This window comes from Jaculus jaculus, chromosome 10 (genome assembly GCF_020740685.1).
Source record: "Jaculus jaculus isolate mJacJac1 chromosome 10, mJacJac1.mat.Y.cur, whole genome shotgun sequence".
Classification (NCBI taxonomy): domain Eukaryota; kingdom Metazoa; phylum Chordata; class Mammalia; order Rodentia; family Dipodidae; genus Jaculus; species Jaculus jaculus.
This window is the reverse complement of record NC_059111.1, coordinates 48,779,501-48,798,554: the sequence shown is the minus strand read 5'-3', so window position 1 is coordinate 48,798,554 and position 19,054 is coordinate 48,779,501. Positions and strand designations below refer to the sequence as shown.

At 39.0% G+C, this 19,054-nt stretch overlaps 1 protein-coding gene across 4 annotated transcripts in view; it reads left to right on the top strand.

The window, feature by feature from the left end:
* Cacna2d1 (calcium voltage-gated channel auxiliary subunit alpha2delta 1) overlaps window positions 1-19,054 on the top strand; it is a 536,404-nt gene that overhangs the window by 386,916 nt on the left and 130,434 nt on the right. For all 4 annotated transcript variants that reach the window (XM_004662314.3, XM_004662312.3, XM_004662313.3 and 1 more), the window contains exons 8-10: window positions 5,754-5,823; window positions 9,182-9,232; window positions 10,614-10,713. In XM_004662314.3, the coding sequence (XP_004662371.1) occupies window positions 5,754-5,823; window positions 9,182-9,232; window positions 10,614-10,713 (221 nt within the window). The remainder of the gene's footprint in view (window positions 1-5,753; window positions 5,824-9,181; window positions 9,233-10,613; window positions 10,714-19,054) is intronic.

Sequence of the window (19,054 nt, the reverse complement as noted above, 5' to 3'; positions counted from 1 at the left end):
TGAACACAGCAGATAGAAGGATCCATTTTTCTGATCCACATTTTTAACTTGTGTCTTTTGATGGATGAGTATAATACCATTGAAGTATAGGGTTATAACTGTGAGGTTTGATTTAATCTCTGCCATGATATAGTACTTTGTGGGGTTTGGTGTTTTCTTGTGTTTTGTACTTTTTGGTGCCTGGTCTATTTTTGGTTGTTTTGCTCTTTTTCTTATTGGCTCTTGAGACTGATTGTTTGACTGTTCTGTGTGGAGTGTTCCCTGAGGTATTCTTTGTAGGTTTGGCTTTGTGTTCATATAATCATAGAGATTACATTTTTCATGGAACGTTTTCCTTTCAACATCTATTATAAGGGATACTTTTGCTTGGAAGAGTACCTTGGGTTGGAAGCCATAGTTTTAAACTTTTTTTGTTTATTTTTATTTATGTATTTGAGAGTGACAGACAGAGAGAGAAAAAGGCAGAGAGGTGAGAGAGAGAGAGAAAGAGGGAAAGAGAATGGGTGTGCCAGGGCCTTCAGCCACCACAAACGAACTCCAGATGCATGTGTCCCCTTGTGCAGATGCTAATGTGGGGCCTAGGGAATCGAGCCTTGAACTGGGGTTCTTAGACTTCACAGGCAAGTGCTTAACCACTAAGCCAATTCTCCAGCCCCATAGCTTTTTATACTTTGAATTGTTCTTTTGCAGGCCCTTCTGACTTTTAGGGTTTACACTAAAATATCTGCAATGATTCTGATAGGATCACCTTTGTATGTTTTGAGTTGTTTCTCTCTTGCTGCTTTTAGCATTCTCTCTGTTTTTTTCTCGTTAACAATTTTAACAATGATGTACCTTGATGAGTTTCTTCTTTGGTCCTGTCTGTTTGGTATTCTGTGAGCTTCTTGTGTCTTGATGGGCCTCACTTTTGCAAGATTGAGAAAATTTCTTCAATAATTTTGTTGAATGTGTTCTCTATGCCTCTGGCTTGGATGTATGTTTGGTCATTTTTAGTTATGTTACAGGTCCCTTATATTCTGTTCATATGCTTTTTTGGACTTAGCACTATTTTTGGCCTCCTGATCAATTTCTCCTACCTTGTCTTCCAGCTCAGAGATTCTGTCTTCCACCTGAGTAACTCTGTTTTTGAAAGGTTCCAGAGAAGTTTTTTAAATCTCTATTTGATTTTTGTTTACTGTTGTTTTATTCTAGAATGTATCCATCACTTTTATTGAGGTACAATTTCAGTTCAAGGTCTGATTTTCTTGATGCTTCCTGGAATTCATTCTTGCATTTGAAGAAGTCTTCATTAAGCTTAATTAGCTGGTTATTGAGATCTTCCATTTGTTGACTCACCTTCAATTCATTTATATTGCTTTTGAGGCTTCTACAGTTTTCTTCAATTATGTTAAGCCTAGTGATAAAAGCTGAGTGCTCTAAGAGATGATTCTGCTCAATTTTATTTATGTGATTGTTGGTCTTTTTGATGGCTTGATTACAGTTCCACAATTCTTTGATCAGAGTCACATCATTTGTGTTTTCATTTTGGAATTAATTTCTATTGATTTCACTATGATTTCACTAGAGGCTTCCATTGAAAGACTAGGCATCCTTGGTGGAGATCTCTCAGTTTTCTGACTTACATTGTTTTCTTCATGTTGTTGGTCTACCCATCTTGTGGCAATATTTTATTTTATTTAGGACAAGGCAAGTAGTTATCCGTGTAGGATCTTCAGCAGGTGTACTGTTTCAAATATTATGACCACAGATGTGCAGATTGTGGAGATTGCAAGTATATCAAAAGTACATGGGGAATTGGGAAGTGGGGATCTGGGAGCTCTGGCATACTCACTCCACTCTCATTCATTCTTCAGCACATGTGAATCAGAGGTTTGAGAATCAGGAGCCAGAAAGCAGGAGATCCAGGGGAGAGAGGCCAGTTCCTACAGTGGCCTGTGTACCCACTGGCTCAGAGGAATAATGATTTGGGTACCCAGGCACCAGTCAATCAGGAAATCTGAGCAAAGGCCTGCTGCTTCAACCCACATCCAGGGCCTAGGCCACCCCAAGCCAGCATCAAGGGTACTTGCACCAGGGAACTGAGAGGTGGGGAGCAAACCAGGAGCTCTGATCACCTCACTCCATGTGCACACACTCATGAGAAGGGGATCTGGGAGTTGGAGACATAGGGGCTATTCAATCAGAAAGACCAAGAAATGGGCCTGTTTTTGCAGTGAGCATGCAGGGTCCAAGCAGCCAAAGCCTACATTAGGGGAACCTTGTGCAGGGAACTATAAGGTAGGGAAGGAACAGGGAGATCTGGCCTACCTACTCAGTACACGCCCTGCAGGACAGGGGACCCAGGCTGGGTCTAATATAATTATTGTCTGATTATCACATTTCTCAAAAACAAAACTACAATTTAAAAAAATATATATTTTATTAAGTCAGTGTCATAAAGTCTAGGCAAAAGAACAAAAGCTGATAAAAAGGCAAAACCACTTCTAATAAATTAAGTGAGCATGTTGATTCTAATACCAGAAAAAGGCAGTTTTCTCTGGAGAAGCTCACAGATGGATGAGACATAAAGCTTAGAATAATATTAAATTATGATAGAGAAAGAGGTCTAATGAAACTATTAGAGAGTGTCTGGTAATAACTAAGATGATGAGTTCTCTGTGAAAACATACAAAACTGCCAGTGTCTACTTCCTGGCATCTTGCTACTTTATTCTGTCTTGAAACCATCCATAGCTCCACCTCAATGTATATGAAAGTTTTCTTCGCTATTGCTTTTGTTTTATTTTATTTTATTTTATTTTATTTTATTTTATTTTATTTTATTTTATTTTATTTTATTATTGCATTCTGAAGTGAGGTACCACTTCAGGGCTATTTCCCTTCCTTTCCCCTACCATCCAAAATATTACTAAAAAACTAAAGAGACATTTAAAATGAGCCATATTGTATATTTTTTTCTGGGCCTGAAAGAGCTATGACACCCTTTTAAAATATGTACTTCCAGGCTGGAGGGCACCTCAGCTCTTTGCCAGCAAAGCATAATGACCAGGGTTAAATCCCCCAGTACCCATGCAAACCCAGATGCACAATATTTTACATGCATCTGGAATTATTTTGCAGCAGCTAGAGGCCATGGTGTGTCTCCCTTTTTTTCTACTCTTTCTGTCCTTGCAAATGAGTAAATAACTTTTTAAGTTTATTTCAAGGAGCCACCATGTACAGCTATTAACCCTCTTACTATTTAATCTCCCGTAATTTTGAGCTTGTGTAAATAATGTACCACTTAGCTATCACAATGGGATTATCTATGCTAATTAGTAATATCACAGAAGATATTATATTATTTAATTTTATCAGAATATATATATTTAATTTACTTTAATTACAGCTATTACTTAAAAGCAAACATATAAGACATTTATATAAAATTATTAAAATTTTAAATATAAACCACTTAACTTTAGAATTTATATTAACATTTTATGTTCTTGCTCATAATGTAAAATTTAGTCTTTTAATTTTCCTATGGCCTTAAAGAAATATAAACTGTTTGGGGCATAGTAATTTATATCTGCTAATCTCATTTAACAATTATAGTGGAAACTGAAATCTTAGATGAATGTGTTCTATGGAGAATTAAAATCCAAGCTCCTAAAATCAATGATGAAAGTCTTTGCTGACATCTTTCGGTTCATGGTTATGGGTGGAACATTGGCCATAGTATATTGTCTCACCCTCTCTCCTCTTCTATGAATGTCTGTCAGCCTTGGTCCAATCAGGATAGAGACAAAATGCTTACCCATTAAGTATTTTGAACCAGGGAAAGTTTATTGTTTGCATCCATGACAGAGATTGGATGGAGAAAGGTTGGCTAGAATTATAAAGACCTATAAATAATATATAATTATCATAGAAAATACTCAATAATTTGCTATAAACTGCCCCTGAAGTTGAAGGAAGATTCTTCATCATCCAGTCCTTCCAGTTTGAAGTACATGAAGATATGGCCATGGCCTGCAAAGATAGAAAGGTTATTGGTTTGTCACATTGGTGGCATTTCCTAGAAAATTTCCTTCTGGGATTCCTGCTGCCCCATTGGAAGCTCTCCATTCTAAGTGTGTGGGGAGGGCCTGAGGATGCAGCTCAGTGGCCAAGGGCCACTGTTATCCATTAGGATTCTGGTGGAACTACCTAATCTGCAGGAACATGGAGAAATGGAGAAATTAACACAGCATGAGTAGAGCTCTGTATAACACATGCACACAGAGGCTTTGCCCTAACAAACCTGAGACAAAAACAAAACAAAACAAAAAAAAAATCTTTTTCCTAGTCAGTTCTTGCTGATAATCTGTATAAGTTACCTGAATTTGTGCTAATTAGAAAAATAAAAAGCATTTATAAGGTCCAAACACATCTGCATAGAACATATCAAAATGATAATATTTACAGTTGAAAGCCAATAAATGCCATGATACTAAATTAGAATAGCATTTCTTTAAATTTTACTTTTCATAGACATTAACTTAAAGAATAAGATATTATATAGTAATAGTTGAAAAGGAACTGATATATCTACCAGCATGCTTGTTGTTTAATTCCAGTAAAACTAATTAATGAGCTGGAGGGATAGCTTAGCTAAAGGTGCTTGGTGGCAAAGCCAAAGGACCAAGGTTTACTTTCCCAGGACTGATGAAAGCCAGATGCACAAGGTGGCACATGTGTCTTCAGACCCTGGCACGCCCATTCTCTTTGCCCACCACTCCCATCTCTCTCTAATAAATAAATAAAGACTGACGAGGAAAAAATGATTTTTATGTCATTGGAACTTAGCTTTTACAAAAGGAAATTCAATGAATATTGAAGAAATAAATTTACTATACACTATATTAGCTACTTCAATAATTGGTTCTCAGGAGTGTGCTATGTTTAAACTTACTATATTTAGTCATTTGAAATGAATCATTTTACAATATAACCACTAATATGAAAGACATTTTATAGCAAGGAAGGCTTTCATTATATATATATTTTTTTGACATATCTTAATTTGCCATATTATTTTGGTGGATAATAAACATGACATTTATTAAAGTTTGCCATAATTTCCATTGTACCTCAATAAAGAAAGGGCAAAGTATATTGTGGTGCACATGTGAATTAGGAATCTCCCTAAGAATCATAAGCCTAAACATGTTCAAAGATAGGGAAAGTGAATTCTGTTAGGTACAAATGATGTCATAATCTGTGGACACCTGACAAAATGTGTAAGTTAGGACCAAGAAAAGCCTTGTGTGTGAGCTGGGCATGGTGGTACACACCTTTAATCCCAACACTCAGGAGGCAGAGGTAGCAAGATTGCCATGAGTCCAAGGCTACCTGAGACTACATAGTGAATTCCAGGTAAGTCTGCACTAAATACTTCTGTGTCTGAAGTCTATTTCCACGGTGATATTAATCAATTACATTGAATTGTGTATGTATTTGTGTGTTTTTATTATTGTGTTGCTTAGCAAGTTAAAAATAGAAAATGATAAGTGCATAAAAACATTTTCTCGACAGGCTAGGCTACAGAGTAAGTGCTAGATCAGCCTGGGCTAGAGTTAGACTCTACTTCAAAAAAAAAAGAGAGAAAGAAATATAACATTTTTATTTGTTCATGTAGATAAGTGAAATTTTGTGTTTATTTTTTAAGTTTTACTTTATTTGGTAGACCATATTTAATATTTTGGGGTAATTTCACTATTTTATTTTTAGCTTCTCCGTGGGTGGATAATAGTAGAACTCCAAACAAAATTGACCTCTACGATGTACGCAGAAGACCATGGTATGACCATTTGGCTGACTTTAATAGGATACACTCAAGAAGGTTTTATGTTTGTTTGTTTGTTTTTTTTTAATATTGAAGAGAAATTCTCCATTATTCAGGATGGATATAATCACCTTATATAAAGTGATATGGTATTTCAAAAACAATAAGCATTTTTAAAGTTAAATGAAAGTAATAACTTCAAGCAGGGAATGATGATAAATATTATTAAAATCATTTATCAAAGTTAATTCAAATTGACTACTTTAAGCTTTAAATCTTTTCAACTCTAAAACCGTTTAGCCGCTGGTCATTTCTACGGAATGTTTTCCTAGTTTGTTTGGGGGATAGAGAGCTTATATAGAAAGGACACAGAGTGGAAGACAGTGGCCTCAGGCAGTAGAGTAATGAGAACTGGTCCAAAGGATTTGCATGGTCATAATCATCAAGCTCAGGTTTCATTTTATTTCTTTCCCAAAAGGTGGTTTATTTGTTCTTCACTTCTAAAGTAACTCATTTTCCTAAAGTAATACTTGAAAACTATCAATAATGTACAAGTTTTCATGTTTTATACAATTGATTGCATTTTGTGTTATATTTAAAATGTGGACATACTTTTTAATGAATTCATGTTATTTACAACATGGAGTTGTGTCTCTGCCTTTTTTTCTATTAATACTTTTTAAATTTTTATTTCATTTCATTTTTTTATTAACAATATATTTTGTGTGGATACATCATATGTTGATACCATCTTTTCCCTGTCCCCATTCCTCTGACAACCCTCCTCAATGGAGTTGCTGATGTTCCCCAAGGGGTTAAGGGCTATTTGTTGTGGAAACAGTAGTCAGTTATTGGGGGGAGGCAATGTCTCTGGGTATGATGCCCCACCTGTGGATTTTATGATCATCCTGGCTTCTCTTCTGCAAAATTCCCTGAACCTTGGTAGGTGTGTTTTAAGTCTACTTCAGTGATAAGCTCTCAGGAGCCTCTGAATTTCTGCTGTGTTATGTGTTGAGTGTCCTCAGCGTCTGCTTTGTTCACCCTGGTGCTGATTGTTAGGCTCACTGTGGAAGCAGCACTCTTGCTCATCTCCCCAGTTACTTTGTAGTTTCAGTTGGGCCTTGGCTGAAATTCAAGGGGTGGTTTATCTCCTTGGGTCTCATTACCTTCTGAAAAAAAAAATAAATAAATAAATAAAAGAAAGAAAGACAGATTCTCCAATGGGAAGTGAAGTTAGCATAGGTTAAATAGAATAAGCATTATTAATATTGGAAGATTTTGTTAGGTATAGCCTCTCTTTTAACCTAAGACTAGTGGGACCTTGACGTTGTAAAGCACAATCTTTGTCTTCATAGGATTCTGGTTACACCAAGATTGGGTGGCACCATTGCGCTGGTGTGCACTTCTTGTCAGGCTGGTTGCTTTTGAGTAGCTTAGACCCCTGCTTGCTCACACCATTGTTGGCCACTTCCACCAGTAGTACTTAATGCAGTACTTTCTAGTACTATACAGGGTAATTGTCTGGAGACTGGCTCTTTTCCAGATTCCAGCCTATTGTAAGTGAGAATGTGAGGAAAAAAGAACCCTCATTCACTATTTGTGGGAATGCAACTTGTACAACCACCATAGAAATCAAGGTGAAGGTTCCTGAAAAAGATTAGTATATATTGGTACTTTTTGAGTATGAGTATATATATTCATGAGAAGAAATATTATTATTATTATTATTATTATTTTTGGTTTTTCGAGGTAGGGTCTCACTCTGGTCCAGGCTGACCTGGAAGTCACTCTGTAGTCTCAGGGTGGCCTTGAACTCACGGCGATCCTCCTACCTCTGCCTCCCGGCTGAAATATTATTTTTACAAGAAGACAATCTTGCCGGGCGTGGTGGTGCACGCCTTTAATCCCAGCACTCAGGAGGCAGAGGTAGGAGGGTCATCATGAGTTCAAGGCCACCCTGAGACTACAGAGTGACTTCCAGGTCAGCCTGGACCAGAGTGAGACCCTACCTCGAAAAACAAAACAAAACAAAAAAACCAAACAAACAAACAAAAAAGACAATCTGTTGACTTCCTTAAGAAATCACCTATTATTGAATATTCATATTACTTCCAACATCCTGCTATGTTCTGACAAATTTTAAGCAGTAAAGTGGATGACATATGTTAATGGCTTTCCAATGTCAAGTTTTCAGCAGCAATTTATGTGAATACCAACTTTGTATAGTAGTAGCCAATGCACAGATTATTCCACAATATTTCTCCAGTGTGTCTGCATTTAGACATTGGCTATTGAGTTGAGACAAATACCACTATATCATCAATTAGTTGTTTTAAAGGAAACCAAGGATCTGGATAAAAACCCTAGGAGAAGACACCATCCTAGTCTTTTCATTTCCCCGGCTGAGTGGCAGGCCAGGACCATCAGTGTTAATATGCTAGGCCTGATGTAGATTTCTTTTCCATGGAATACACCTGGTGTTAGCAATTTGGTCTTCTTAGAAATCAGGCTGGTACAGGTTATACACTTTGTGTGCTTCTTCTGCACATAATTTCACACAGGTAGCACTTGTGCTGAAGTCTTCTGAAAATTAATTGTCCAGGCTACAGACAGTGATCTGAGAACTTGGAGTGATAAGTAAATGCCTCAGAGATGAATAAAAAGTCAGGTTGAGGTGCAGCCCTTCTAGCTGGGGATTGTAGGCCCCTGGTGCTGTTCAGTTGGTGGCCAGGAAGTATGAACTGTGGGAGTTGATCACCTGTCACCTTTACAACCAATACCCACTGCATAAAACTCCCCTTGGGTCTCTTCAAAAAGCAGTTCATAAACTACAAGGCTGTCATATTATTTGGGAATGAGACTTTTGAACTGACATTAAAAACAGCCTCTTTGGTTCTTTTAAATAACATGACACTTTGCATGAATTTTAGTTAGTAGAATCCCTGTGATGCTTCTTTTATGTCAATGTTGCTTTAAAAAATTTGCAGATCATCATTTTTTCTAATTTTAAAACGTAGACTATTTATTATTCACTGCAGTGACTTAAAGTTGTGGTCAGTAATTGGACTTTAGTATAATGCCCTTTATTACAAAAATAATCCTTGTAAACTTAATTTAATTTATTGCTACTGTTAAAATTCATCGATTTAACTTTTGCTATAAATCTGAAAATATACCTTCTATAAAAATCATTGGTATAATATATGATTTTTTTCACTCCAATATTTAAAAAGGTGTGCAAAAGTCCACTGTTTACTGATGTGTAATATCAATGCCTGGAAAATGTTTCAGAGATCTATTAACATCAACATAATAAATATCAATGTTAGTTATATTATTACACAAAAGATATTTAATGTGGTATTTGTTTCAGGTATATCCAAGGTGCTGCATCCCCTAAAGACATGCTAATTTTGGTCGATGTGTGAGTAAACTTTACATATATATATATATATGTATATATATATATATATATAGATAGATAGATAGATAGATAGATATATACATATATACATATATATATAGATATATATATATATAGATATATATATGGCTTTGTAAGTAATGAAAATGTTGGGAACAAAAATGCATGATAACCTGAAGAAAACACAAAAGGAAACATTGTATTAATTTTATATGAAAGGATCCATTTTAAGACAAAACTAATGAAATCATTTTATTGAAAATGAAAAGTGGGTCATTTGTATTTATACCAGTAGAGAATTAGGGTATGGTTCTAAAGTCTGAAGTTTTTGAAAAGTTACTTATTTTCTTCCAATTTTTACTGTATGTTTTTTAAAATATTTTTTGTTCATTTTTTATTTATTTATTTCAGAGTGACAGACACAGAGAGATAGACAGATAGAGTGAGAGAGAGAGAATGGGCACGCCAGGGCTTCCAGCCACTGCAAACGAACTCCAGATGCGTGCGCCCCCTTGTGCATCTGGCTAACGTGGGACCTGGGGAACCGAGCCTCGAACCAGGGTCCTTAGGCTTCACAGGCAAGCGCTTAACCGCTAGCCATCTCTCCAGCCCTACTGTATGTTTTGATTAATATTGGTGCATAGAGTTGCTAAAACCAAGCACTTCTTGCCATGGAAAAAGAGAAAAAGAAAAATGAATTTATTGGTACTTCGTCATTGATGAGTCTATTTTGAGGGTGTGGCAGTAAAGCAGTTGAGTCAAACACATTAAGATTTAGTACTAGCACATTTTCATGGAACATGTTCATGCACAAGAAAATTTCCAGCTGTTTTTATCTTTGTCCCTTTGTTAGTTATGCTTTCAAGTTAAGATATCTGGGAGTATAGGTCTGTAAGCAGAAGTGAGAGTTAATTGCCCAGAGATGAGCCCTATAATGAAGAGGACTTATTAAAACAAGAAAAATAAAGAAGGAATCCTAGAACAAGTCTGCTTTGGGCAATGTAACAAGTTGTGTTGTCTACAAATCTATTATCATTGTTTTAACAAAGTCAAACAGTGGGCACTCTAGGACACAGAGTATGTCTATTAACCTCTGAAGCCCTCTCTTCTAATTGTTCTTAATATGGTTCTTGAATGGGTGAAAATGTGAATATCCACATTTTTGTCTCATCATAATTTTCTGATAATTTTAGCAAGACATCCACAGATTCTGATATTGGGCGAAAAGAAAGGGAAGATTAATTTTATTACAGCCACTAAATCAAGTTTTTCTATAAGACAGATTATGGACTATGGGTGATACAGAGTGAGGATGCTAATTACTTTTTTTCCTTATGATGCTGCTGAGGAGTAATTCATGAACCCATTTGTTTCTTCACAGGAGTGGAAGTGTTAGTGGACTGACTCTTAAACTGATCCGAACATCTGTCTCTGAGATGCTAGAAACTCTCTCAGATGATGACTTTGTGAATGTAGCTTCAGTAAGTATGCAGTGGTTGCATTTTCCTGAATTGTACCTGCCAATTACATCTTCTCCTGGCTTTACTTTGTCTTATTACCTTTGGTAGAATGTAGTATTTCTGATGTATGACATACTGCTTTACTGAGCTGTCCTGACTTAGTTCTTGATTTTACTATACAAGAAGATCCTTTGTGAGTCCCTAAGAATTTTTCACTGTAAAAAGTAGTTAAAATAATGGGTAGTAAGCAGTTTGCTGACTTTCCTTCCCTTGGAAGAATCTACATGATTAATGTAAGCCTCTTCCCACCATTACCTGTGGGATATCTTGGGAATCATACTGGCAATAGGATTCAATGCTTAATTTTGTGTTCATTGGGGTGTTCATTTTTACCCCAAACAAATGTCTGCATAGCTCTATGATTGTCAAGTATGTGTTTCCTAAAACTAGAACCAAGAAGCAATCATCTTAGACCATCATGAACTTTGAAAGTACTGATCTTTGAGGCTAATGGAACAAGACAAGTAGTTGTTGCAATATTCAGATGTTCCCATTTGAAGTGGTTATATCCATAGAGACCTGAGTAGGGGAGGAATAATTATTAGGAAGGTCATTTTATATTGAGTAAATCTTCTTGTACAGTCACTGGGACAGAGGAAACTTAAGTAGCTAGTCTACTGTTGATTTTCTCCCTTTCCTATGAAGATATTACTGTAGGTGGGGTTGTATGGCAGAGAAAAAGCTTGATATGACCCCATGTAAGTAAAGATCCAATTAAAGGGGTGACATTCACTGTAACAGAGAGAAGTCATCCCTAAAATGTTTTTATTTGGGATATTCCTGTCTGCAGATAACTTACAGAAATTAGACATCATCTTCTGTGGTAAGATGCCCTGGAAATTGTCATACAATATATAATTCTCTGAGGGGAAAAATGGAGATATTGTGTAGCATAAGTAAATTTACAGGTACTCTATAATACTCTTGGTCATACTTCTTTTTATGTAGACAAGAGTGATGTTTCCAATACTGGAAGAATGATCCTAGGAAACTATCCATTTTTCATATCCAGAACTCTATCTGCTCCATGTGAACCTTAGAGTTGTTTAAATTGTTCTGTGTTCTAAGTTATCTACTTATTTCAATAAAGTAAAAATGAGCAGTATGTAATGCTTGATCTCAAATTATATGATCAAACAAGACACTTGCTTAGCTTTATTAGTGTATAAACATATCAATTAAAATGGCACTAAAATGCCTTAATAAAATTATATCATTAGGATCCGTTTTGGTGGCTCCTGCCGTTAATTCCAGTACTCGGGAGGTGGAAGTAGGAGGATAAATGTGAGTTCAAGGCAACCCTGAGACTACTTAGTGAATTCCAAGTGAGCCTGGACTAATGTAAAACCCTACCTCAAAAAAACCAAACAAACAAGAAAATCACTAGAGCTGGACAGATGGCTTAGCAGTTAAGGCACTTGCCTGTGAAGCCTAAGGACCCATGTTCAGCTCTCCAGCTTCCATATAAGCCAGATGCACAAAGGTGAGGCAAACACAAGGTCACACATGCCCACTATATGGTACAAACACTTGGAATTTGATTTCAGTGGCTGAGGCTTTGGCACACCAATTATCTCTCTCTCTCTCTCTCTCTCTCTCTCTCTATCTATCTATCTCTCTCTAACTCTCTCTCTCTCTCTATATATATATATATTTGGCAAAAGAGAAAGGCTTGAAAACATATTTATGGAAAATTTGGCATATGCAGTGAAATACATTCAAAACTATCAAATACATATAGTTAATGTCTAACTTATAGATTTTTTTCCTTTTATTTATCAATTTTATTTTCTCAATTTTTATTAATGTTTTCCATGATTATAAAAAATATCCCATGGTAATACCCTTCCTCCCACCCTTTCCCTTTTGAAATTCCATTCTCCATCGTATCCCCTCCCAATCTCAATCTCAATCTCAATCTCAATCTCTCTTTTATTTTGATGTCATGAGGTTTTCCTCCTCTTATGATGGTCTTGTGCAGGTAGTGTCAGGCACTATGAGGTCATGGATATCCAGGCCATATTATCTCTGGAGGGAGCACATTGTAAGGAGTCCTACCCTTCTTTGGCTCTTACATTATTTCCACCGCCTCTTCCACGTTAGACCCTGAGCTTTGGAAGGTGTGATAGAGATGTTACTCAGTACTCCAGTCACTTCTTTCTAGCACTATGATACCTTCTGAGTCATCCCAAAGTCATTGCCATCTGAAAAGAGAAGATTCCCCAAAGAGAGAGTAGCATTAATATAAGGGTATGAATATTCAGAGATGTGCTTACTGGACAGTGTGATAAGCATAGTATATACATTTATCCACACATCAGCAGATATTACACCCTTAGGCCTCATGACTACCTCTGTTTTAAGTTTTCAGAATCAGGGATGTATTCCCTCCCATGGAACGGGCCTGCAGTCCAATTGGAGAGCAGTTGGTTTCCACCATGATAGACGTGCCACTATTGCACCATTGGCCCATTTGGTCTGGCTGGCCAATTATAAGGCTTGCAGTGTCCACTATTGAGTATCTTCACTGGTGGTATCTCTTTCTCCCATTGAACTGCATGTAGAATGGCTAGTTCCAGCTTTGTGTCAGCTGGTCTACATGAAGGAGGTTATCAGCTCAGGTCCAGCAGGATTTCTCAGTGGCCTTGCTGCCCAAGTATGTGGAGTCTTCAGCAATAGGGTCTTATCATCTACTCCTGGTGGGAAGCCAAGGGCCTTGGCAATGGTCTATAATGTTTTGGGGGCATCAGGGACCTCCCTGGCCAACAACTCACTGGAAAGTATCCCGTCCCTGTTATTGAAAAATTTCTAGCAATGATCTATGCCTCCTGAGTGTTCCATTGTCCAAAACTGCACCGGCCAGTGGGGAGTTGAACAAGGACTCAAGGAGACACTAACCTGGGTGAAACAAGGCAAACAGATACAAGGAGACCATGTTAGGTGTTTGTTTGTCATGGCCTCGAGAGTTTATTCTTACATGTAGGTTTATATAGGGTTGTAGGGGTAAGGGGACATGGTCAGGGCAAGGAGTTGTAGGGGAAAGGGGACGTAGTTAGGGCAAAGATCACAGAGTTACTGGTTAAACCACAATGCCTTTGTTTCTTCATCAGCTACTGGCAGGATGGGGGAGTGTTTGGCCAGGTGTACGATCCCATTGTTTCTGGTAGTTGAATATTAGGTGAGGAAGTAGAAACTTAACTTGCTATATGGCAGTCTTTGTTTGTGGTAGTTGAGTATTATGTGAGGAAGTAGAAACTTAACTTGCTATATGGCAGTCTCTAGTAACATGGCCGAGGTTTGGTTCATAGTTCCCACCATCTCCTCCCTTCTTTTAGACAAAAAAGAGGGGAAGGCCTGCTTGGCAGCAGTGGGCATTAACCAAATGGGGGAGTAGGGACCCGACTCCTCCCATGGGATGTCTTTTTCCCACACTCTTTGGCCCTTGGTACCTTATGGGGAGGGGAGGCAGGGCCTATGTGGCCAGAGAGTGAGGCACGGCCTTAGTGATAACAGTTATGTTACCAACCTCCATGCAAGTCAGGTTTTTCTCTCAGGGAATTCAGAAGCGGTCAGTAAGGGACCTTCCTTTGCGGTGCTTTGCCTTGCACCCGTGTTGGTGCCCATATCATACTCACTTTATTGTGAGTTGATATGCAAAGGTCTGACTCCTATGCAGCTCCTAAAGGAGGGGTAGCTATTTGGCCAAGACAGGTAGACCACAGTGATAGCAGAAGTGTAGAGGACAGCAGTATAGTAAATAAGTACAGAATGTAAGATAAAGGGAGAGTGACAGCTGCAGGTGGCAGGTCTTCAGTGGCAACACCTCAATCTGCCAGCTCCAGTTTGTGATAATGGACCTATAAAGGCTGCATCTTAATGGCTTTAATCTGTTGACATTTAAAAGACATGATTTTAATTATAATAACGGGTCTGATTGTGAGTGAGAGGATTAAGATAACTAGTTGTCGTGGTACTGATGGCAACCAGGACAGGAAGGGGAGTCACCTGTCACATCAAGTTCCTGATCAATCAGGTCCAATCGATGATAATGGATTTGGATGGGCGTGGAAATGATACTGTCAATCTGTAGTTGGATGAAGTGAATGAGCTTGTTAATAAAAAATGGTCCTAGCATGAATATGAGAATGAGGCTAATTAGGGGTCTGAGTAGGGACATGAGAAGGATGAATAGGGAGGACTCCACCAATCATTGGCAGCTGATGAAAATTTTTGTCTTTGGAGATCTAGGCTGATCTCATGTAATTTTTTTACTTGGGTTTCTATCAGACCTGACTCATTAACGTAATAGCAACGTTCCTCTCCGAGAAAGAGGCAAGTTCCTCCCTTTTCTGCCATGAGCAGATCTAGTGCTCTCTGATTTTGTAATGCTACTTGGGAGACTGATGTTATCTGTCTTTGTAAGGAGGAGAGGGACTCAACAGAAGCTTCTATGGCTAATTGGAATTGTTGGGACAATTGTGCTGTAGAGACCAGGGAGTGGCCTAGGGCTCCTCTGGCAAGGCCAGCAGCCACTGCAGAGTCAAGGAGATGCCTGCCACAAGGGGAGAAAGACAGCTCTCTTCTGACGATAGGCAGGATGGAAGGCTGGTTCCAGAAGTTCAGCAGGAGTCCGAAGTGTCAATTGTGGCACCAAGGTTACTGGAAGGCAAAGTTGGTCAGAGAGGGATCTGGAGATATTTTTGTAGAGGGTTTTGTTACACCAGAAAAAGAAGCCTTCAGGGGCATAGAGTGTGGAAGAATTAAGGGAGAGTGTCTTATTGCAGAGGGAAGAGTTGCCTCCATAGCAAAAGGGGAATTTGTCACGAAGAAAGTCAGAAAATAATGGAACTTCTGGGATGGGGTTAATGGGATGCTTTGGAGTAGAGGAAAGATTAAGGGGAGCAAGATAAGGAACAGTCGTATGAGGGGTTTTTGGAGATCTAGGCTGATCCAAGGGCAGCGCATAGAAAACAAACAGAGAGGTTACCAATTTTTGTCATTCCAGCAACCATTAGGCCTTCTTTGAGCCGGGCTAGCCAAGAGAAGGGGTGGGAGGCAGAGGATAGCCGGAAGGAGAGCTCCTTTTCAGCTTGTAGTATGTTAGAATATACCTTGGACTGAACTTGGACATAGCTGTGCCAAATATAGATCTTGCTAGAGGGCCAGTTTTGAATTTTGTTCATATACATGGCCCCTTGGACCATGGAGGTCCAGCATGAGTCCCAGGGGTCCCAGATGATGAGGGAATACCCACTGTCAGTGTGCCAGAATTTATGGCCAGACCATACGGTGCCCAGGATTTGACCCTCGGTGGGGACAGAGACGCTCCAAATGGTACACCAGTGCCAAGGGCATCTGACGCTCTCCTCAATATAATGGGTTTTGCATTTGTCATGCTTCTGATCAAAAAGGAAGGACAGAATGGGAGCAACTTTATTTGGGTGATGTTTAAAGTCTGTAAAATTTAATAAAATAGGCTTGGCACAGCCTGTAGATGGACAGTCGGCAGTAGCCAAAACATGTCCAAACTGTTGTGTCTGATCATAGGTGGTCCAGTTTTCTGTGAGATAGAATCGCCAGGCCAATGGGGATGTAGAGGGCCAAGCAGCTGGGAGATGTAGCAGTAGCAGCGGGCACCAGGTGAAGGTTGTCATTATGTTATATATGTCTAGAAAGAAGCCTTTGCAGAGTTAAAGTGAGAGCAACACATAGACACATGAGCACAACACAGACACAGAAGGCCCAGTAGAGACTGTGTGTCCTTGATGGCCAGGTGAGCCTGTATCCTCCAGGGATGGTTCAATGATGCCAAACACAGTGCGAATGGGAGTCGGCCCCTCCAGCAGGCCAGCTGTGTCCTCCGGGGCAGGGTCATCAAGAGGTCCTTCCAGCTTTGCCCTGTTAGGAAAAAAGGAAGATTCTCTCAGGGAAGTGTTTCTTCCCTGGATATGTGAGATGTCACTGGAGGATCATCAGCTTGTTTTACAAGTCTCTCTGGCAACCATCTCGCAGCATTTTCTTTGGTGTCAAACAAGCATACTCATCCTCGGCCCCAAATTAGTACTGGGTCTGGGCCATTCCATTTTAAAGTTAAAGGATCTTCCACATGGCTTTGGCAAAGGTATTTTTTGTATTTGTATGCCAAAAGCAATCAGCAGCTGAATTTCCCTGAGTATCAAGGGTTAAAAAGTTTAGGACAAACAAGGCATGATGAAGGACATTTCTTGGAGAGCCTTTTATGGGATATAAATCCCCCATTTTTAACTTTTGGAGGGTATGTTTAATAGTTTGATGGGCTCGCTCAACAATTCCTTGACCCTGAGGACTGTATGGTATGCCTGTAATATGTTTAATTTGTAATTGGTGACAGAAATTTTGGAATTTTTTTCCAGTATATCCAGGACCATTATCAGTTTTAATAATTTGAGGCTTTCCCATGACAACAAGACACCAAGTACATGAGCAATGACATTTTTTGAAGCTTCTCCAGCATGGAGGCTGGCAAAAATGATTCCATTAAAAGTATCCACAGTAACATGGAGGTACTTAAGATTACCAAATGAGGGAACATGTGTTACATCCATTTGCCAGATCTCATTGGGAATTAAACCTCTAGGATTCACACCTAAGTGGGGAATGGGTAGGAGGGTGACACAGTTTGTGCATTGTTTGACTATCTGGTGAGCTTGTTCCCTAGTGATTTTAAAAAGAAGACACAAGGTTTGAGCATTAAGGTGATGTACAGAGTGAGCTGCTTTGTCCTGGGCCACAGGATTGAGCTCAACAAGGAAGGCAAGCAGGATGGCTTTATCAGTCATGGCATTGCCTGTGGCTAGAGGCCCAGGGAGCCCAGAATGAGCAAGAATATGGCCTATATAAAAAGGATGTTGCCTAGAATGTATGCATTCCTAGATGGAGAAAAACAGAGGGGTAGCGTTTGTGGTGGGTTTTATGTATGACACAGTTTCTAATAGGGGGATGGATTGAGCAATATCAGCACTATCAGTATACAGAGTAAAGGAGGTATTTGGAAGTTGATGGAAAACCTGTAAAACAGCGAAAAGCTCCACCAATTGAGCAGAGTGGAATGGAGATTGTAGGGAAGTGGTTTGATTGTCTATAGTGAAGGCTGCCACTCCATTAGAGGAACCATCACTGAGAACTAGGGGGACATGGGGAAGAGGTTGGGGAGAAGTTAATGTAGGAAAAACTAATGGTTGAGTTCTCAGAAAGTGGAGAATTTTGTTAGCAGGGTAGTGGTTATCAAGGGAACCCTGAAAAGAGGTGCAAGATATTGCCCAGTCGTCATCATTTTGTATTAACCACTGTATTTGGGTAGTGGAATAGGGTAGAACGATTTTATCAGGGTCCTTACCAAATATTTTTCTGCTTCGGTCACACCCAATTTTTATTAACTCTGCCACCCATGAGGTGTAAAGGGTAAAGACTCTGGGTGGTGAAGCGGGTAAATGGACCCAGAAGAGGGGCCCCTCCTGCCAGAACACCCCGGTGGGTGTAAAGTCAGTGGCACAAATGACCAGGAGAAGAGGCTTTTCATAAGAGATAAAAGTGACCCTTTGGCTCAGAATTACAGCCTCTACTATCTTTAGGGATTCTAGGGTGGGGGCTGTTAATGAGCAGTCTGAAGCAGGATCTGGGTCTCCTTTTAGGATGTCAGACAAGGGTTTAAGCTCTCCAGTAGTTAGCTTAAGATAAGGCCTGAGTCAATTGATATCTCTGAGTTTTTGAAAATCATTTAAAGTTTTTAGATGATTAGTTTTAAGTTGAATCTTTTGTGAAAGAATTTTGTTATGAAAAAGTTCAAAGCCTAAGAATAAGTAAGGAGGTTTTAATTGAATTTTTTGAGGAGCTATCTGAAGACCAGCCCTGGTAAGGGCCTCAGAAAGCTCTTGAGAGCAAATAAGGAGTTCAGTGGGATCAGGACCGGCCAAGAGGATGTCATCCATATAATGAATGATATAAAAAAGGCCATTTATGTCTAAATGGATCTATAATTTGGGCCACAAATTTTTGACACAGCGTAGGGCTGTTAGCCATCCCTTGGGGCAACACTTTCCATAGGAATCTCTGCCTAAGGCCTCTAAAATTTACCACAGGTAAACTAAATGCAAAATGCTGTAGGTCTTCAGAGTGCAGGGGAAATGTAAAAAAGCAATCTTTTAGGTCAATAATGATTTTACAATATCCTGCAGGAATTGCTACTGGAGTGGGGAGGCCTGGTTGTAGGGCCTCCATGTGTACCATCGCCTTATTAATTTTTCTGAGGTCCTCGAGCAATCTC